General features: G+C 52.2%; 1 protein-coding gene across 5 annotated transcripts in view; it reads left to right on the forward strand.

Annotated features, from left to right (window-relative positions):
- Positions 1-17043, forward strand: part of PTP4A3 (protein tyrosine phosphatase 4A3) — a 45946-nt gene extending 28903 nt beyond the window's left edge. For 2 of the 5 annotated variants that reach the window (XM_080381096.1, XM_080381097.1), the window contains exons 2-6: positions 4430-5224; positions 6867-6959; positions 10841-10971; positions 11634-11708; positions 12185-17043. In XM_080381096.1, the coding sequence (XP_080237222.1) occupies positions 5120-5224; positions 6867-6959; positions 10841-10971; positions 11634-11708; positions 12185-12302 (522 nt within the window). In that variant the 5' untranslated portion in view covers positions 4430-5119 and the 3' untranslated portion in view covers positions 12303-17043. The other 3 variants (XM_080381098.1, XM_080381100.1, XM_080381099.1) reach the window with 3 other exon arrangements.
- Positions 17044-21642: the final 4599 nt, after the last annotated feature.

Below are 21642 nucleotides of genomic sequence, written 5' to 3' on the forward strand. Positions count from 1 at the left end.
TGGCGGGTCGCTGTGTGCATGCATGCAGGCAAGGCTCATGGACCTGCTCACGGTGGTCACGCATGGCAGTGGTAGTAGATGTGTGCAGAACTGCTATGTGGCAATAACTGAGAGTATTCAGAAACTTGTATTCAGTTTTCAGGGTTATGGAAGTGCTTGTTGTGGAGGTGGGAATGGGAGCAGCGAGTGTAGGACTTGATCAGCCATAAGGGGAAAGGGCTGGTCAGTGTCTTGCTACATGGGCTGAAATCAGGAGAGAGGTCGAGCAAATGTAACACAGATGGGTGTTTTGTTAGATTTTTCTGAAGGTGAACTTTGAACGTGAGATGTGCTCACTCGGAAGATAGCTATATTTATATATGGGTGAGATACATATTGTTTGGATGAGTAAGAGCCTTTGTTCCAAGTCCCGCCGCTAAAGCCCACATGGAGCAACAATTTGGCTCTGCAAAGCTTCCTCTTCCTTTGCTTGGGGAGTTTCTGTGTTTAGGAGAACCTGACTTCACCAGCTGCATCCCGCTAGCCCAAGTACCAAGCAGTGTAGCCATCAGGTCTGGCATCCGCTTACTGCTCCAGCCAAGCCCTCTCATTAACTGCAGCAAAGAAGACCTGGTCTTTATTTTGCATCAAGGTGCTGGGAGGAAGAGCAGCCTCCTCCCTACTGCTGCAGGCTCTGTCCCTGGATGGCTGGGATGAGCCCAAGGCTTGTGTAATGGAGCTGCCATGTGTCAAAAGAATAATTAGAAGAGTCCCGTGATCCCCTCCACTTTGGGGTGTAGGCAGGGAGGTGATGGCTTGGTGGTCCCCATCCCCCAGAGCAGCACCCTCCATTGCTCTCTTGCCACACCTGGATCCTTGCCAGGCTGTTGCCAACTTCTTGTGGAAGAACCATAACCTTCCACAGTTATGGTGAAAAATGTCACTGTGGCTTGCACGGTATGCATGTCTTTTAGGGGCTTTGCAAAGAAGAAGCCCACCGTGTCACATTAATACTTGTGGAAATTCAGAGGCAAGTGTTGCTGGTGAAGCTTTGAGATGTGCTTGCAGATGTTGGGGTGGCAGTGATGAGCACGTTGCAGGGAGGTGGTCCCCATCCCTCCCCAGCCCTGGGCATTACAGGGGGATGATAGCAGCAGGGTACCTGGCTCCTCTGGTCATCCATGCTGGATTTCCTACATTGGGCTTCACCCTGACAGGTTTGAGCCTGAAAGGCCAGTGCTGCAGTGCTGAGCATCCTCATCTAGGGCTTGCTTACTGCATCCTCACGTGCTTCATCTAATCCCCTGTAGTGCTCAAGTCAGAAAGATATTTATTCACTTGGCAGGTTATTAATATTAGCTGAAATACCCTTTTCCACATTGTTCTATCATGCTTAATATGGTGATCAGCATCGCAGCCTGTAGTGCTGGGGATGATTTGCGATTGAATATCCATTAGGGAATTATGAGCTTCGGGGCTGAATTGCCAGGACATGCAATTGCCAAAATACTTGAAACACTTCCACTGGAGAGGAGACCTTCTGGGAAAGGAGCAGTCGCTGTTCTCGTACGCAGGCAGTTCCCACTGAACCTCCATTACTGGCAGCGAACACGCCCAAGCCAATAAAAAATTATATGGGATCCAGAGCGCCAATGGAGCGTGAACCGTGTGTTGGATGATGATGGGGAGCAAGCTACTGCTCCTGGCATGCCATACTGGCATTGGTACTTACAGTGGCTCCTGGTCCCATGGGGTTGCTCAGCGGGTGGGTTTAATCCAGGACACAGTTAAATGAGGCACAGTTTGTTTTAACACAACCCTGCGGCCAGTTAAAGCAGGGTATAAAGTTGTTCGGAGGGCAAAAAGTTATTTTTTGCTGCTTTTCCTTATGCACTGCAGGCACCTCTCATACTAGTGTATTGAGCCCAAAGGGGCAGAATGCAAGGTGTCATTAAACATGGTGGAAGCCAAAAGAGCCAAGAGCCAAAAGCGTTAAAAAGAAAAGCAGAAGATCCTCAGGTCCTTTGTTTCAGAGAAGCAGGTTTTGCATAAGGATGATTTGGGGCAATACCTGCTTTCCAACAGCTCTTCCCTTTGAGCAGGCATCTGTGACTGCCCATCTCTCCTGCCTCCCATCCCTTTGGAGGTTTTAACCTCTTTTTCCTTAAAGTGAATAAAGAAAGAAAGAAGAAGCTTGCTGAGGGGGTTAGCAGCAGGTTTTTCTTGGGGAACATTCACTCACTGGGTTGCTGGCTCTTTTTGTGGCCGTGCTGGCTCACAGCTCGCTGGCTGCACCTGTAGGAGCCACATAGCCCAAACCAGCCCAAAATTACCCTCTAGAGATACCATTTCTTACCCAGCCACAGGGAGCTCATCTTAGCGGGGAGCAGACCCCGCAAGCAAAGTGATGGGTGGGAAGTCACTGGAAAAGCACAGTAAGCCCTGGGGGAAGCGGGTGTCCTATCCCATCTTGCAGGAGCATTGCAAGCTTTGAGCAAAGATCCCAGCTGCCGTGGTCCAGCTGGGGAGGGTGAGCTGGGGAGAGGTCAGCATCAGCTGGAGGCTGAGCTGCTTTGTCTGATATCAGACCTAAAATGTTGCTGGGAGGCAGCTCCCACCTTGCTCCTATCCCTCAGTCCAGCTTCCAGCCTCCGACAGCTGCTAAAATTTGATTTTCTCAATGGGGACTGGCTTCGGGGGGTGGGGGGGTGGGGGGGTGTGGGGGGGTGTCCCAGTCACCCTCTGCAGCCCAGGCAGGGTTTGAATTTCACAGAGCATCCTTGCAGGGCTCTGGGGTAGCATTACCCAATTTTTTTACAAGCCAAAAAATGGAGTGAGGAGTGATAGAACGTGATTGACAAGGGAGTTTGGGGCAGCTCAGGGGACAGCAGTATGCAAGAGTGCAGAGGAGCTGGAGAGGGCTCAGTGCTGAAATCCCCTTGAGTTTTGGCCCTTTCCTAGCTCCTAGCCCCCTCTAAGCTCCTTTCCAAAATCCCAGCTGTAAAACCATGGGCGTGGAGATGCGCTGTGCACTGGGGGAGCACCAGAGATTGCACATGCTGCCAGTAATAAATAATTAATGCCCTGCCAGTGGGAAAGTCCACAATTTTAGAAGCCAAGCTGGGCATGTTCAGGAGAACAGCCCCCCTTTCCCCTGCCACCTCACCTGGCTTTTTTCCCCTTTGCTATTTGTTTTTTTGCTATTTGATTTTTTTATTCCCACAGACCACTGGCAATGCAGGAGCCAGCAAGCAGTTGTAAATGATGCTTGAGCATGGAGGAGCCTAGTGAGAGCACCCAGATGGTGTGGTGAGCTGTCAGTTCTCAGCACACCTCCCTTCTCCCACCGTGTCTTGTTGCATCACACTACAACAACACAGAGGGGAAAGTTTGTGGGTGCTGGGGCATCAGGAGGAGAGGTGAGGGGGTGCATGCTGGCTTGGCTTGGGTTACTTATGTGCTTATGGTCTATTTTGAGGCTCTGGCCACGCGGCGCTAAGCAGCTGCTGACCTGGGGAAGGGACCAGCTTCAAAACAAGAGTCCGGAGGGTAACGACCCGGGGAAGCGCTGGGTTTCCCTCAGCTCTGAGCGGGGCTGGCAGCATCCTCACCTCCCCCTGAGCCTGTCCTCTCTTGGCTTTTGGCATTTCCACAATGGGAATTGATTTTCTTTCTTAATTCTTTCCATTGCCATCCTTGGAAGGCAAAGATGCCCTGGGTTGCAGTGCCAGGGTACTTTATAGGGAGCAATGTGCCAGCAGTGATGGGGATGCGGATGAGCGAGCAGGGAGGCATGTCCATCACTAGTGTTGGCAAAACAGTGCACCCACAACCCTCTCTTCTGCTCCCCCGCCCCTTCCCGAGAAAGCTCATTTGCAGGCGGCTTAGTTTGCCTAAGAGCATTAGGGGTGCATTTGGTGGACATTAGCTGCTCGAGCAGCACAGGAGCATGTGGCCGATTAGGGGGAGCGGTGGCTGGTTTCGGGCAGAGAGCTGTGTTTGGGGTGGAAATATTCACCGTGCGTTTCGGGGATACAAAGGTGAGGTCTGGGGGGACAGGGTGGGTGCCAGGGGAGTCGGCCCACATGGCTCGGGTGCTTAAATACACCAGCTGGGTGCTGATGTTGAGTGGCATGAGAGCAAGCCCCTTCCCTGCCATGTGCTTTTCCCTTTTGCAGGGAAATGTGAGTTGCCTCCCCCAGCTTTCCAGTGTCACTTCGGATTTTCAGCTGGTATTTCGGCTTTTTCTTTAAATACCACCTGGCTTTCTAATCTATGGTCTCCTGCAAAGATAAGCATGGTCAGGGATGCTTGTATGTATATATGATGCAGCAGGTGCTGGCACATGTGGGGGCACCGTGTCCCCTCTGTCCCAGCCAGGGGCTTCCTTGGAGCCAGCCTGGGGAGGAGAACACTCTCACCACCATGTTTCTCTTTCCCTCCCCTGCAGCCTCGCTCTCCGCCGGGATTTATGAAGGTGCTGAGGAGCAGCTCTGAGCCCCGCAGCCCCCAGCAGCCCGCCCTGTGAAGCAGCGCACAGCCGCCTCACCTCGTCTCGCCCGGCATCCCGACCCTCCGACTCAACCATTCAAGGCTCCCGTGCATGGATCGCCCCAGCGAGGGACCGCTGCTGGACGCCGCCGACGCCGCCCCATAGGCTCCCGGCCCCCTGTGCCGCCCCCAAGTACTCCACATACCCTGATGGGGTAACGTGACGGGGGTCACCCTCCCGCCACCGCCACCACCCCACATGCAGAGGCCTTTCTAGAGCGCAAGGGAGCGTGCGGCACCGGAGGCGGCAGCCACACACCGTCACACACACGCCGAGGACGCCGACACTACAGCAAAGGGATTTTTATTGTTATTATTATTATTATTAATAATATTATTATTACCATTAATATTATTTTTTCCCATCTGGCTTTTTACACTGGGGGGCTTGCAGTGTGTCGAGGAATCAGGCACGCTCCCAGGAGCTGGGATTATTTGCACAACATCTGTATATTGAGTTCTCGATCCTGTTTTATTTTTATTTTTTAAGTGCAGAGGAGTTGTTGGGGTCTTTTTTCCCCTCCACACCACACTTTTGTTGGGTTTTTCTCCCACCATCAGCACCACCTCATCCTCCTCCCATCCCACCATGGCCCGGATGAACCGCCCTGCACCAGTGGAGGTCTGCTACAAAAACATGAGGTTCCTGATCACCCATAACCCCACCAATGCCACACTCAGCACCTTCTTGGAGGTAAGGAGGGGAGGCTGGAGGGGGAACGCAGGGGCTCAGCTGCGCATTTTGGGACTAAAAGCTGATGTTCAGATGCAACAGGGATCAATCCTGTGTAGGATGCAGCAGTGGTGCATCCCTTTGGTACCAGAGCCCCCGGTGGCATCCCAGGGCAGTGGGTCCAATCACTGCCCGCTTTTTGGGGTAGGATGTTTTGGAGGACCTCAAGTGTGGCGTTTGGGTGTGGCAGAGATGGAGAAGTTTCGCCATTGCTGTTGCATCCCCTGCCAGATCCACCAGCACATCACATCAAGGGGCTTTGCAGTGGCACACATGGATGCATGCAACCTCCCCTGCATCTCCCAGCACCTCAACAAGGACTTCTCATCCCAAATATCCCGCATCTTTCCAGTGCATGGAGTCTGTAGGGTGCTGCAAAAGGAGCTGGAGGGGCTCAGTGTTGTAGGAGCCAGTGAAGATGCCCTGCCTGGGAACACTGCCTCCAGCACTGGCAGTAGCTGGGAGTTGGAGGGGTGGGATTAATGGATGCGTGTCCATGGTTGGCGGCAAAAGGCTTCAGCTTGCTCTTTTTATCAATGCTTGGGAAAAACACTGTGTCCTGCAGGTTCAGATGAGCCAGCACAAGCGGTTTCTGCTTATGAGGAGCCATTTTGGGTTGTTACTGCATTTGTGGTGGGACCTGGGGCTGTGCATGGGCCTGGCGAAAGGGTTTTACCTGAGACCTGAAGTGCGCTGAGGTCCAGTGTACTGGCACCAGAGGCACCTTGTGAGCTCGAGGAAACCCCCCCCAATGCACATCCAAAAAAAACACGTGGAAGCACCACCAGCTCAAGAGAGCCACAGAAGGTGGTTGCGATCTGGGAACAGCCACCCCATACCCTACAAGGCAATGGGGACAGCACCAGTGAGAAAGAGGAAAAATTCCTCTTTTCTCCAGCTTCTTAGATTTTTGGCTGAGCTGCCAAGTGTGTGGAGGTTTGCCGTGGTCTGGTGAGCAAACACAGGGAACGAAGGAGATGGATCATTGAAGGGGATGATCTCACACTGTGCCCAGCAAGGCCGGTACGCCTGCACATAATCCAGGGGCAATCCTTGCAGCAGGCAACAAGCCACGATGGAAACAGCCCAAGTCCCACACCCAAGCCTGCAGCACACTAGAGTGATGATGGGATACAGCAGTGAGGTCAAGAAGGAGCCCCTGAGCGATTTGCAAGATTTGCAGGGTGCACTGCAACCCCCTCCCCCCTTCCGCAGCCACCTCCGTGTATATCTGCCATGGGAGTTGCAACCCGGCCAGGCACAAATAATTTCTCCTGAAGGAGACTTGCACCTGTGGTGGGGATGTTTCTTTGCATGGGATGTAAAGTTCTTACTGGTGTGGCTGTCGGGGGCTTAAGAATAAACAGCCCCATTGGTGCTTGTGACTCGGTGCTGGGTAAAAATCCCATGGTGCCCTGGGATTTCGTATTTCCTTATACTTCCCAGGCTGGATGGACCACAGGGGGGTTGCTCAAGGGTCCAGAGATGGGACAGGGAGCTTTTTTATGGTCCATAGTGGTCCATGAGGCCATAGCAGGGCTCAGATGTGTTTGGGTTCACTCAAAAGGTTTTTTCAGACCCCTCCTTCTCCTTCCCTCCCCAGGACCTGAAGAAGTATGGTGCCACCACAGTTGTGCGAGTGTGCGAAGTGACCTATGACAAGACCCCCCTGGAGAAGGACGGGATCACCGTCATGGTAGGTGCACAGCAGGATGGGCCCTGGGGGGGCTGCTCTCCCCATGCTTAAATGCTCCCATCCCTCAGCTCTGCTAAACACCCTGCATTTCAGATAGACCAAAGCGACATCACGCTTGCCCAGGAGCAGGATTTGAACTTCACCCTCGGGGCGAGCTCCCCACTCCCCAGGCTGAGATCAGGCTGGTGCTTTAAAAAAAAGGCAAGAACTGCCCACACACCCGAAACTGTGACTCACACGGTTCAGTCGGCAGCTGCCTTCCCTGCCTGTTGCTCAGGCTTTAAAGCATCCAGGGGATGAGAGCGCCTGATCCCACGTGGAAGATGCACGTGGTTCCTGTTACCCCCAGCTTTATCTTATCCAGGGAGTGGGGGGCCGGGTTTTTTGCTCTTCCAGCTCCAGCAGCCGGCTGGTGCAGCTCAGGGGGATGAAGGGGAGCAGGCAGCAAGGAAAAGGCAAGGAGGAAGAGCAGGCAGCTGCCTGCGCTGCATCTTGGCTGATAAGTAATTGGAGATGTTGTCTGGCGTGATTGCCCTGCCAGGGAGCTGAGCTCCAGCTGGAGGGTGAGGCTCTGCTCATTATTTAGGAAAGGGTTTGGGAGTGCCTCATGTCTCCTGGGGTGGTCCTGTGTGTAGGTCCTCTCTGTATAGCTGTCTCTGTATAATGTATATCCTAGAGAGAGAGAGCGAGCGCTATATCCTATATCCTACAGGATATAGGTAGATAAAACATCCTGTGTCTCTTTAGACACAGATCTGCATCTGTATCTCTCTAGATACAGATGCTATATCTTTATATAGATAGCTTATAAAGAAAGATAGTATCTTACCTATAGAATCTGTATGTAGGATGCCATATCTGCTCACTTACACATCAAATTCCGCCTTTTACCCTGTTTCTGACTGGAGTCCTCCAGGTTTCTATATCTAGGATATGCATACCTCTCTACATATATAGAGAAATATCTGTATCTAGGATATGTTTTATATAGGGAGATAACAATATCCTAGATACAGAAACTACAGAAGACACTGTATAGAAACTATATAGCTTCTATATGTTTCTATAACTATATAGGAACAATATAGGGTATAAGGTATAGAGATATATCTCTATCCTCTGTGTCTATGGATAGATAGATGTATGCAGATATAGAGATATCTCTGTATATACCTGGATCAAATGTATTTCTATATATAGTTTATATCTGCATGCACTGTCCCTTTCTTTGGGGAACGAGGCACAAGCTAGGTGAGGCCTGGCTCTGGTGTGGTGTCCCATGGTGCCAGCATTCGCAGCCACGGTGCCCACATGTATGGTGGTCCCATACTGGACACACTCCCTGAGTGTTCTGGATCCGTCCTCTGCTTTTGGCTCTTTCACAGGGGATCCTGAGCAATCTCTAAAGGTGGTTACCATGTTGTGCCAGACGTGGATGTCCCATGCCATGGGCATCTGCTTGGCAGATCTTCCAGCAGTTTGGAGATGGGGCATAAATCCTGCCGGAGAATCAACACTGTGTGGGTTTCGGGGTAGGAAGGTTTATGGTGCAGGATGGACGTACTGTGTTTGATATACCAGTAGTGCTCAATGTCTTTATTAATGTCGTAGGCAGTGGGACTGAGTACACCCTCAGCAGCTTTGCAGGTGACACCAAGCTGAGTGGTGTGGTTGATACCCATCATGGATGATGCCATCCAGAGGGACCCTGACAGGCTTGATGACTGGGCCCACGTGAACCTCATGAGGTTCAAGAAGGCCAAGTGCAAGGTCCTGCACCTGGCTCAGGGCAGCCCCCAATATCATGAATGGACCGAGAGCAGCCCTGTGGAGAAGGACTTGGGAATACTGGTGGATGAAAACCAGGACATGAGCCAGCAACGTGCGCTTGCAGCCCAGGAAGCCAACCGTATCCTGGGCTGCATGAAAAGTAACACAGCCAGCAGGTCAAGGGAGGGGATTCTGCCCCTCTGCTCCACTCTGGTGAGACTCCACCTGGAGTGCTGTGTCCAGCTCTGGGGTCCGCAGTACAGGAAAGACACGGACCTGTTACGAGCCCGATCCAGAGGAGGGCCACAAAGGTGATCAGAGGGATGGAACACCTCTCCTGTGAGGAAAGGCTGAGAGAGCGGGGGTTGTTCAGCCTGGAAAAGTGAAGGCTCCAGGGTGAACTTATTGTGGCCCGTAAAGGGGGCTTATAAGAAGGATGGAGACAGAGTTTTTACCAGGGCCAGTAGTGACAGGACAAGGGGCAATAGTTTTAAACTGAAAGAAGATAGGTTTAGATTGAATATAAGGAAGAAATTTGTTACAATGAGCGTGGTGAAACACTGGAACAGGTTTCCCAGAGAAGTGGTAGGTGCCCCATCCCTGGAAACATTCAAGGTCAGATTGGATGGGACTCTGAGCAGCCCGACCTAGTGAAAGATGTCCCTGCCCATGGTGGGGGCGATGGACTAGATGATAGTTGAAGATCCCTTCCACCTCAAACCATTGTATGATTTGATGGTTTTGTGGCATGGTGTGTCATCCCTGGTGTGAGCCCAGTGACCTGCACTCATGGCTGAAGCTTTCTGGGCACCGTGGGGAGGAGATGGATTTGCAGGCCAGGCAGCAGGCTGCACAGGGTGCGCTGACTCAAGCCTTAGGATGCTCTGAAGCCCAATGTGCTCCTTTCCTAGCAAAGCCCAACTGAAATCACATTAGATGTTCAAACACTGAAGTGAAGAAGCTTCTTTTGCCATCTTACACCAAGGATGGCTCCAGCACAGCAGCTTAGTAACTCGCTCCTCAAAATACAAGGATTATGGCCCCGTGCTTCCCACACACCAGGGCTCACCATGCTGCATCCCCTCCAAGTGATGCTGCCCTCCTGTGCCTCTCACTGCTGCATAGCTAGTGGCCATGGTCCTTCTGCCAGATTCATTTTGGGAGAGAAATCCCCATTTTGGGAGAGGTGTGCAGCCTTAACTGGCTGCCGGTGCCCATGGGGAGACACCGTCATTTTCCCAGGATGCTGCAGCAGTCACAGGCATGGCACGGGACACTTTTCCCCCTTAGCAGAACCTAGGACTGGGGAATGCTTAATGCGGCACCTCTTTTACCCACTTTGTCACCAAGCTCCGATGTTGAGTCCCTGCAGCTTGAGGATGAAGCGCAGAAGAAGAAGGGCTTGGGGGTTTTTTGTGCCCCTTAACAGCCTTTCCTGAAGGATGCTGTTTAAATGGCCCTATTTGGAGGGGTCTGTATCACTCCTTTTGGCTCTCTCTAGTGCTGCGTTAGGGGGTCCCCAGAGCATCCTTTTGGGATTTCTGTGTTCAGCTTCCCCACCACATGTGGCAGCAAGCTGAATTTCAGCACCACGTCAGGCCCTGAGATTTCAGCCACCTCAAAGCCACGTTTGCTCAAACTTCCTACAAAGTGGCTTTGTGCTCCCAAGTACTGGATTTAGACGGGAGCTGCTGCGGGGGAAGATGGGAGTTGCATCGCCCCGAAGGTATCTGTGGTCATCTGAATGGGGAGGAGGCAGGCGATGGCCACCCTGGTCTGCAGAGGCTGGAGGACATGGGAACCATGTTGCAGATCCTGTAGGTGCTCCTCAAGGCTGAAACTCTCCATAGGAGATGGGAGGACCCCAAACATAGGCTTGTATGGCTGCAAACCCTGAGCCAAAGCAGCTGGGGGATTCCTGCATGCCAGATGGTGCCGCAGAACCCGCTGCATCCCCACAGAGTTGCGCTGTGAGCCTGCTTTCTGGCACGTGCATCTGTCTCCCCACTGCCAAGGTCCCAAACACCACCACCCTGAGTAAAAAGCAGTCTCCCTGAGATTTTCCCCAGACAGTGTTTCTCTCTTGCCCTGACCTTGCCCCCGCCTCGCAGGACTGGCCGTTCGATGATGGAGCACCTCCTCCCAGCAAGATAGTGGAAGATTGGCTCAACTTGTTGAAGACCAAGTTCTGTGAAGACCCTGGCTGCTGCGTGGCCGTGCACTGCGTGGCCGGCCTGGGGCGGTAAGTCAGAGCCCGGCACCCCAGCTGCCACCCCACCCATGAAGGGAGGAGAGGGAAAACCATGCCCGCTCTGCTCCTTCCCTTCCCCGGTCCCGCTTTGAGCAGGGTTTTTGCATGCAGTAAAATCTGAGTGGGAACAGGTGTTGACGGGGCGTTCTGCTGCCGGAGCTTCTTCTTGTGCTTCTTATGGCCAAACCCTGGGCGCTGGAGGGGATCTGGGTGGCTCGGTGCTGTCCTGCCAGTGCCCTGTGGCTGTTTTGCTTTTGCTAAAGAGCTCATCGTGGAAATACTGCAAAATGCCGCTGCAACCGGGAGCTGATCCTTTTTGAGAGCTGCTGCATTTTGCTGTTCCTCACAGCACAGGTCAGGTTTTGCATGTGTATTCACATCCACTTCTCCGATAGATTTGCCTCCAAAGTCCCTGTGCTCATTAGAAGAGCAGGAAACAGCTGCCAGCCCTGTCACAGGGGTCTTGCTCCAGAATCATGGTTGGGGCACCACTTGCAGTAAAATGACAAGAAATTACGAACTAAAAGTCACCACTGGCAGTTGTCTGCAATGCCACCATTACAGCCCCATGGCATGTCCCCCCATCCCAAGTTGGGATGTCAGTCTCTGGGCCACGTGGCTGGGGAGTGACCGCTGCTGCCATTGCCTTTCAGGGCTCCCGTCCTTGTTGCGCTGGCCTTGATCGAGAGTGGGATGAAGTATGAAGACGCCATCCAGTTCATCCGACAGTAAGTCGAGCAGTGTTTCAGTGTTAGGGGAGAAAGCAGCCCCTCTCCTGATGGAACAGAGAGGTCTGGCATGTCCCAGTTTTTTGGGGTGGCAACAGGGTTGCTTTTCTCTTTGGAGGAGGAAGAGGGAGGTGCTGATATCAAGCACCCTGTGCTTTTGCATCAGGGCTGCAGGAGGCTGGGGCAGCAGCTGAGAGCATCTTGGGGGGTTCTCAGTGGGCAGCCTGCTTCTGGCAGCTGCCCCAATTGTTTCCTTCCCAGCTGTCCATGTCTTGAGACTTGCAGGGCTGATGAGTGAGAAAAGCTGCTGGGGTCAGCGCCCGCCTCCATCCCTGAAGAATGTACATGGCTGCAGCCTCCATAATCCCTTTGTGCTACAGACAGGGCAGTTCAGCACCCTGAAAGAAGTGGTTGTGGGGTGGGAGGTCTTCTCCTGCCACAGCACTGACTGTGCTGGGTCTTCTCTGTCCCCGCAGGAAGCGCAGAGGAGCCATCAACAGCAAGCAGCTGACGTACTTGGAAAAATACCGACCAAAGCAGAGACTCCGATTTAAGGACCCTCATAACCACAAGAACAAATGCTGCATCATGTAACCTCAATGACCTCTTGCCAAAATCTGTGCACACAGACACCCGGGCACTCGCACACATCCCACCCCCTCACCTCCTTGCCCAGCCCTGTGCACCTCATGCGCCGCCCCACTGCCAGAGCTGGGGTGGGGGGACATGGAGCACCACCAGCGTGTTCCAGCACCCACAGCACGGTCGTATTGCTGGAGCCCCGAAAAAGGCTGCTCTCTCCAGCTACAGCCCTGAGGAGGGAAGGCAGCACTACCCTTTGACTCTTGGTGTTACAGGCAATGAGCTCATGTGACGGTTCTTCATCGCCTTCCTCCTTCTCCCTTTCCCCTCCCATTGCACTGAGAGGGTTGGACAAAGGGTGCTTGGTTTGGGGTGATGCAGGCAGGTCTGTGTCAGTTGGGAAGGGATGGGGAGCAGGAGGGCTGGAGCACTCCCAGAAAAACCCTTTCCCACCTCTTCCCTATAAATAAGGGCTGTAGCAGTGGGGACAGAAGTGGGGATGGTGCAGTGGCCTCAGGGGGGAAGATGGTGATAGCAGGGAGAGGTAAAGGCAGCTTGTAGCTTGGTGCTGGCCCTCTGGCCACAGGAAGGGCTGAGCTAAGTCCCCCAGCACTATTCTGTGTCTCCTGACCCCTGTGCCACATCACCCTCTCCCTGTTGCCTTGATGCCAGCCAGGATGCTGCAGATGGGGCTCATTGGGGGCTTGCTGCAGCAAAGGCAGAGGCTCTGGGAAACTTGAGGACCATGGTGAGGCTTTGAGGTACCCAGCTTTGGCAGGGTGCAGGGTCAGCGCTGAGTCCCCCAAAGTGTGGAGTGCTCTTATTTATAGCTTCCAAATTCAGTGTACGGGGTGGTGGGTTCTCTTGTGTCATGTACCCATCACTGAGCCACGGCACAAACCCCCATTCTGGCTGCAGTGTCCTGGGAACACAGTGTGCATCTCAGGGCATGTCCATGTCCTCCACTGCTGTGTCTCCTGGCCAAGGGGCTGGGCTTCAGCTTTCTTGGGGGATTTTGGGTGCTCCTAGCAAGGGCACATCACCAAATTTTGCATCTGCCTTTCCCACATCTGTAACACAGCGCCTGGCACCCCAGAATCCCCTGGCACGTGCCCTGGTGGGGTAGACTCAGATCTGCCCCTGAGCCAGGACATTAAACATCTCTCAACTTTCTGCCTTTGAACGCTTGCAGCAGCTGGAGCGGTGGGCACATAGGGGTTGTGGGGTTTTTTTTTTCTTTTGACAAGGATAAGAAATTTGCTAATTAAAGAAAAAAAAAAACTTTTAAAAAAATATGTTTGTCTTCCGCACGTCCTCTGGCCTTTCTTTCTCCCATTTCTTCCCAGTGGAGCCAGGGAGGTGACCCATGGCCTCCTCAGACCGATCCCCAGCACTCAGTCATGGATGGCTGCCATCCGCTGTCACCAGGGCATACGTGTGGCCCAGTGGATGCTTCAAGTGTCCTTTGGGCTCGCTGCTGCTCACCCCCTCAGCTGCAGAGGATCGCAGTTGTTGGGGCAAGGAGGGCTAGTCATAAAATGTCTGGTGGTATTGGGACACCCAACCTGAGATGCCTTCAGTGGCCTGTGTTGGGTATCTCCAGAGGTTTGTGTGCCTTCCAAATCATAGACTATCCAGAGACATTTGCTTCAGAGGGCTGATCTCTTCGGATAAGTGGTGAGGATTAGACAACTTCAGTACCTGCAGAAGGGTAGAGGATGGCTTCATGCCACCACACGTGGGCAGAGGAGGAGCTTGGAGCCACTTCCAGCACCACTCCTCCTCTCCTGATAGGAGCCAGCCTGGCTGCACGGCAGGGATAGCCACCCCGTGGCATGGGCTCTGGTGACAGATGAGGTGGGGACCCTCCACACAGGGCCCCAGAGTTGTTGTAACACAGACCTTGGGCCTGTCCTAGCCTCCACGCTGCGGGACATCCCTTGGCCCCCTGAGTTTCTCCTACCCCATTCCAGACTGTTGATTCCCGTGCCTCGTGGGAAGGGTGGCAGTGGTCAGAGTGTGTTTGTTGGCAAGGGTGAGCAGTGGGGCTGATAGGAAGGCCTAATCCTGTAACACAGCAGTCATGCTGGGTGGGTCACCATTCCCTTACTGTCCGGGTGTGTCCTGCTGCTAAAATAGGTGCTGCTTCATCCCCGGGGACAAAAGGAGGTGGCTTGGCATTGCAATGGGACAGCCCAAATCCCTCTTAGCCAGAGGACCTTGCGGTCCCGTGTGCTCCCCAGTCATAACAGGCTGTGCCATGATTTGCGCAGAGTTTAGGATAAAGCAGTGGGAACCACCGCCTTGCAAGCTTGGAGGTGTTTCTGCCCTGGTGAGAAGAAGAGATGGTTTCCTCACCCATGCTCCTGGGAGCATTGCATGGCAGGTTGCCCAGGGCAAGCGGTCCAAGGCTTCAGCCACGATGCTTGTGAGTTGGGGTTGGGGTGGGGACAGCGGGGCTTGAATTCAGCCTCCTTTGGCGATTGGAACTCGCCGCCTCCTGCATGCAGGGTTTGATAGTAGCAATGCTCAGTGCCGAGCTCTGATGAGAGTACACTCAGATCTCGGCTTAGTGGGCTTGTTAGAGGGAACACGAGGGGGACAGGCTTCGCAGTGCTCCTTCGCTTTATGTAGCATCAACCCATCCACCTTAAAAATAGGGGAGCTTCTAGTGTAAGGGTAGTCCTTGGCCGGTTACAATCCATGTGGCCAAAACCTGAGCACCTCTGGCTGGCAGAGTGGCATCTTGATACTCTCCAGTTTTATGAGTCACTGCAAAAAAACCCCAAAACCATGCTAATTTAATTGTCCTATTTTTTTTCTTTTTTTCTTTTTTCTTTTTTCTTTTTTTAATGGATATCTCCCTCCTGTCCCGGAACTTGCTGTCACCACCCATAGACAGGACACCTCAGCAGCCTAGGTGCTGCTGTCCTTTCATGGAAGGCTTGAACCCACTCCAAGTTTTCTCTGGGTTGGACTGCCAAATATTTGGGGTTTTTTTGATACAGACTTGGGCTCCTACCTCTGAGGTACCAGCTCCTTGATGTTTCAGCCTAGACAGGGTTACAGAAACCTAACAGGGTGGGGAAATTGAGGGGTCTTCCAACCAGGTTTTGGGTGAAAAAAATTCACAAAGAGCCCAGTTCCTTCACAGAAATGTTGGGACAGTTGGGGAAGAGGGAATGTTGGAGCTCAGTAGACGCATAGCACCAGAGCAAAGCCTAAGCAGCCAAGGGCTTATGGTTTGGGCTGCTTTTGGGGTCTCTCCTTGTACACTGATCTTGTTTCACCTCAGATGCCAAGATATTGAAAAAAAATCTGATGTATTTGCCAATTCTGTTATTGCTCCATTTGCCTCCATTGGGTTTTGGCAGACGTCATAAGCAACAGACACCCCCATGGCTTTGGCTACAAACCAACCACCTCACCCTGCCTTTTTCTTCAGAAGCAAAGGACAAAGTCAGTTTTATACCTCATCATTCCATCCACCTCCCTCACCTCCTCCATGGAAAGCTGTCATCTCTCCATAGTTTGCAGGGACAGGGCTCCAAACCGGTAGCAAGAGCTTTGGTGATTTAGACCCAAAGGATGTCAAAACAGAGATGCCCTAAGCATCAAACCAAGAGCTTGTAGGCTTTGCCCGGGAATCGATCATGGTTGAATTTCATATGGGGGAATAAGTCTGAGCAAGAATTCATAGTTGTGTCCTCTCACCGGTGGCACAGGTGTGCCCTTATCTGCATGTTGTTTAAGAGGCTTATATGTCACTTCTGTTCTCCATGTTTGTCAGTCAGATTGGAGCACACGGTGGGGACAGCAGTGGGAAGGAAGGCAACACAGCCATCGCAGATGGGCAGCGCTTTATTTGAGAAAGGTCTGGTGATGCGTATTTAAAAACTTTTGCCTTTGTAAATTCATATTATGAGTCTTGCAGTAAGGCTGATGCTCTGGTGCTTAGGCTGTGAGCTTCAGATGAGGAGGTTTATGAGTAACAGATTTCCTGAGGAAGCAAAGAGTCTTGCTCTATCTACAATAGAACGAGTCGTTTTCTTTTTTTTTTTTTTTTTTCATTAGGTTTGTTTGGTTTTTATTAGTCCCAGTGGGGAAGCACACAGGGAGATTCGTGACTTCCATGCTGTTTCTAGGGTCTTACATCTTACTTGCTTCCAGCAGGCTGGGTAGGTGCAGTTTGGCGGGTGGAGTTGGATGGGATACTGTCTGGTGGGAGAAAAATGTGGCTGGTTTCTTTGTGCAGCAGGGGGGTCACGGGCCGGCTGGGGTCCTGCTTGCAGGCTCTGGCAGACATTCCCGGGGAGGGGGGTGTTTCGCCGCACTCAGCTTCCCCTTAGAAAATGATCTCCCAGTGAACTCTGGACATCCCTGCTGTTTCTTTCTGTGCAACAAAGAACTGCATATTTTCCTTTTTAACTCCGTGGGCAATCGTAGTAGTATGTAGATTAAGCCCAGATGACTGTTTGGTTTTTTTTTCTTTTTTCGGTCTGAGCCATAGCTAAATTATTATACCCAATGCTTTTTGTATCAGACAGCATCACTTTGAATATGCAGATGAGGTATAGGATCTTGACACTTTATAACGTTTTTAAAAAGAAACTTGTCTGTTTACTTAGGTCTTGTGTAAAAAGGAAAAAAAAAATTATGCCTTTTAAGTAATCACTTCTCTTTTTTTTTGAGTTTTATGAAATTACGGTGGTTACACTCCAGCAGCAAAATAAAAAGCATTCACTGTTTTGTACATCCCTGTGTGCTGTGGTGCTGCTAATGGGGGAAGCAAAGGCAGAGCTGAACTCCAGTCAAGGCACAGTGGAAGGGTGCACGGGAAGGGGGAGGGGGGAAGGGTCCTGCTGCCTCCCCTTGGCTGAAGATCTCAGCCCACTCCTGTCCCATCCCAAATGTGTCCCAGCCATTCCCTGGGTTATTTCCCTCCTCTCATCTCATTTTCCTTTCCTGGAAGCTCCCACAACAGACAACAGAGGTGGCTAGGAAAGGGCTGGACCTACTGCAATTAGATGATGGGTCGCAGACAGATTGGATAAAGTGGAGCCCAGGGCAGAGAAAAGTGATATGCCCAGTGCTAAGGCAAGTGCTGAGGGAGCACCCAGGGCTCCAGATGTTCACATAAAGCCCTTTTCCCCATGGGCTGGTCTCTGTTCCATCCAGGATACTCACTGTATGTTCCATCTCCAGCCCTCCCTTAGCAAAACGTCATGCAGGTCTTCAGCAGTGATGGCCAGGCCAGGCAGCCCCCCAGTTCCAGCAGGCCTCCAGCACAGCCACCGTGATCACTGCAGGGTCAGGAGCCAGCACCTTGCCAGAGAAAGTCCAACCATCACAAGCATTTACTTCCAGTCCAAGCAAGGTCTTCTTCAGAGGAGGGTCTGTCAGCTGTGAGCTGGTCTGCAGCAGTGGACTTGCCTTGGCTGAGTAAGTTAATTGCATTGCTCGCTTACCAAAGTGTGTCATGTTTTTTAAGTACATACTTCATCATCAAACAGCTGACATAAGCAGACCCCACACCCACCCTGATCCTGACCAGTGTGGCAACTGATGTACTTGGATAAAAGATGTTGTAAGTCTCAGAGATGCCTTTTCTTCCTCATGGAAAGAGCTGTCCCCACAGCAAAGCTGTAGGGTGCTGTTGGGCAAGTGGTCCAGCTGAAAGCCCCTGCTGGGCTCCCCAAGGGGCCATAGCTAATAACTCATAGCGTGCTAGAACCTGACTACTTGAGGTCACCTATGCAGTGGGCAACCCTTGTAGCAGAAATACACCAAATACCTGGATTGACCGTGACCAGCCTCTCTGGGCTCAGGCATGAAGCAGCAATGGGAGGAACCAACTTCTAAATACACATTGTCCACCAGCACAAACACGCCTGCCAGGGACACCTGGGTTAGGAAGATCTTGTGGCTGGAGATCTGATGGCTGCTTCTCCCTCTCTCGCTGCTTCTCCTATGATAGACCAGTTTAACAGCTAAATGTACAAGGTGGAGAGCTCAGTGACTATCTCGGGGCAGTGTCTCCTAGCTGAGCAACACATGTAGATCGCAATCCACTCAGGAAGGTAGACTGGGCAGACTGGGCAGTACACCAGCAGGGAGGAGCCGGGTTAAACATTAGGGTTAGAGTTTCTGATGGTGAAATGGACTTTTGGAGGGAGGACGTGGTATTCAAGCCCTTGGAGGAGTTCTAAGAACAGGACAAGCATTTTGTCCCATCCAAGGTCAGGATGGGACAATGACCTTTGTAATGTGGTTTTTATCCCTAACCCCACTAATGATTTATGTCTAGCTGTGGTCCAGCCAAGCTCTTCGGGCTTAGAACCAACTGAGCAAGTTAAAACTGTGGAGGCAACTGACCTAGGCAGGACATGCGACACTCGGAGACATGGCAGGTATCTCAGCATCTCTGCGGGAACTGGCACATGTCATGTATCAGAAAACAGCTTCCCTTGCCTGGGAGGGCGGGAAGGCTGAAATGACCCAGACTCGGTGTTTTCTACAGGAAGGGCCTGCTAGGAAAAGAAGTCTGATTTGGAAGCGGATTTTACTTACCCACTCTCACCATCCATTTCCAACTCCAGACACCCCAGTCCTGCCCCATAGCTGGGACTCCTGGAGGAACCAGGCCCTGTAACATACCAGCCAGGCTGCTGAAGAGGTGGGCTTTTGGGAACCAACACAGCTCAACAGAGCCATCGGATCTTGGGAAGCTTTGGACCCTCTCCAGTGAGTGTTGTCCATAGCAAAGCTCTTCCAGGGGAAAACATTCAACCAGCTCAGCCCTGGGTTAGGGGCAGGGGGCACAGGCCGGTAGGTTGCTGCATGGGAAGCTGCTTCAAGGCTACGGCAAGGTGGGCACTGACATTACTGCTTCAAATTCAGGAGTGTGATCAGGTTTCTTTACATTTCCACTGCCAGTCTGATAGCTCAGTGTTAGTCTCGATTAAACTACTTGCAACAGGGCTTGTAAGGCCCATTTGTCCATCTCTCTATGCCAAGAATTTGAATCCAATCACTGATTTAACCCCGCAGAGCATGAGAGCTCCCAACACCACCATATTCCTACAAGACCAATGAAAAAAGCAGATAAAGACCTAAGTGGTATGTCCAGTAGAGCATGACCTAACCTTGGTTAGATACCCAAGAGTTCACCCAGAGGAGACATTACACACACCCTACCCATTGGAGGTCTTCTCAGTCCTTCACCACTGGCAGAGACCACCCATTGGACAAAAAAATAGGCTTTGCTCATGAAGCCATCTGGGTTTTTAACTTTGCCCTCCATGACCAAGGCAGGAAGGCAAAGACCAGAGTCTCCATGGAGGCTGAGGAGCAGGAGCTTGCATGAACAGGCTGGTAAGCAAGGAAAGCTGACACTAATTGTGTGAGCTCCTGAGTAATTACAAGGCCTTGGGTGGGGTAAGTGGGGAAGGGGGAAGGAAACTCCCCTCTTTCTGCTGTAGGCTCAGCAAGATGCCAGTTTGGAAGAGGTGAGGGCTGCAGCAGGGTGGCGTGGCCAGAGCTGTCCTTGGATTGCCCTAGCGCTCCCCAAGTGCTCTGCAAGGCAGATCCTTATCTCCTTGCAGGCTTTGAACCATGCAGCTGCAAGGGGCACTGCCTCCACTGTTGTGCAATAATCAACCTGGCCTTCAATCAGCGTAATTGCTGCCTCACCTCCCAACCAGGAGGGCCAGGGGGACTTCCGAACACAGCTGCATGTGCTGGAGAAACACCCGCCCGTGCTCCTGCCTGTACATGCTGTCTCCTACCTGCCTGCATTCCTCCTTGCCCTCTGTCACCAAAAACTGTGCACCCCTTTGCAGGCCAGATCCTGACTCTATGTTCCTGCCCTCCCTAAAAGGAGCACTATGAAAGTCTGTCAAACTTGAGTTTTCTGGAAAGGTCTAAGTTGGCTGCTCACAGGTCCTGGAATCTCTTCCCAACTCATGCCATGCTCTGCAGTGCGTTAGCCCATTCCCAGCAGAGGAGGTGGGTACCTACAAGCCCTATCACAGCCACGTATTGCAGTACTTTCAATCCTGCCAACACCAAAATCAGTGAGATCCACCCACCTGAAGGTGGGTGCCCACAGTGTGATGTCATCCCGGGCTCCCTTTCCAGTCAGCAGAGATCAAGTAAAGAATCAATACTAGGTATTCAGGAGGGACCGACCTCATCCTGTCATGGACACTTCTTTCAGAGCTTCACCACCACAGAAGAACCCCAGACACTCGGCTCACATAGAGACATCCACACTGGAGAGACCCAAAGCCTTGGGAGATGACCCACGGCTCAGCACTCCCCCTAACTCATGTTACTAACCCACCTCAGAAAGTCAGCTCCCTGCGGAGCTGTGGAGGCAAATGTTGCAGGGTCTTCAGTAAAGCCTAGATCAGCCATAGTCCAGGCTCATGAGACTGGATAAAAAATGCTTTGTAAGGGTTGCCTTGCTCCCTGTTTGCTACGTGCTGAGCCATGATGAAACCTTTCCTTGCTTGTTTTAGACTGCTGCTGGCTATCACAGCCAACGCTGCTCTTGGGCACAGCACGGCTCTCACCACTGCTCCTGCCAGCCTGCTTGGGATCGGTCCTTCTGCAACCTGAGGACATCGTGCTGTCAGAAAGGGACCTTCCAGCTTCCCTCTGTGCCCAGGGAGACATGCACCATCAGGCAGAGGCTGTGCAATCTTGGGAGGCTGTGGGGGGTGAAGGTCTCACCTCCCAGGATCTGGGGGACCCTGTGGGTCTGGGTGCCAGGCACGCAAGGGTGGGAGGTGCTGCCCTGTTTGCACTGGGGCACCTGGAAACTCCCATGCTCGTAGGTATGAAAATGTAGGGCAGAGCTTGGGTTGGGAAGAAAATTAAAATGTTTGCAACAAATGTAGCTGAAGAGCGGGGAATTAGGCCCTGCTTGGCAAAGGTACAGTAATGTGGATCACCAGGGGTGGGTTTTGCCCTGGGAGCTTTTCCTGCAAACCGAGCAAGGAGGGGAAAGGGAAGCTCTGCCCAGATTTACACGACTACCCCCACAGTTCAGAAAGAGGATTCTGCAAATCACTGCTTCATGACATGACTACAGCAAGGAGCTGTGCCGCCCTGCCTGAGCCGCTCACTGGGCAGGACCTCAGGACAGAATTTGTTTTAACTGTCCGGCAGAGCAAACGTTTGAATGGCAGGAGGGAAGAGGCTTGCACAGAGACTGGCAAGGGCTGAGTCACTCACTGCTGGCGTCAGCAGCCAAGGCAAAAGCGTGGCTGCCAAACAGCCACCTGGAGCTTTGTCAGCGCATCCTTGAAATAAAATAAATAAAAAAAAAAAAAAAAAAAGAAAAAAA

This window comes from Falco punctatus (genome assembly GCF_963210335.1).
Source record: "Falco punctatus genome assembly, chromosome: 3".
NCBI classification, from domain to species: Eukaryota; Metazoa; Chordata; class Aves; order Falconiformes; family Falconidae; genus Falco; species Falco punctatus.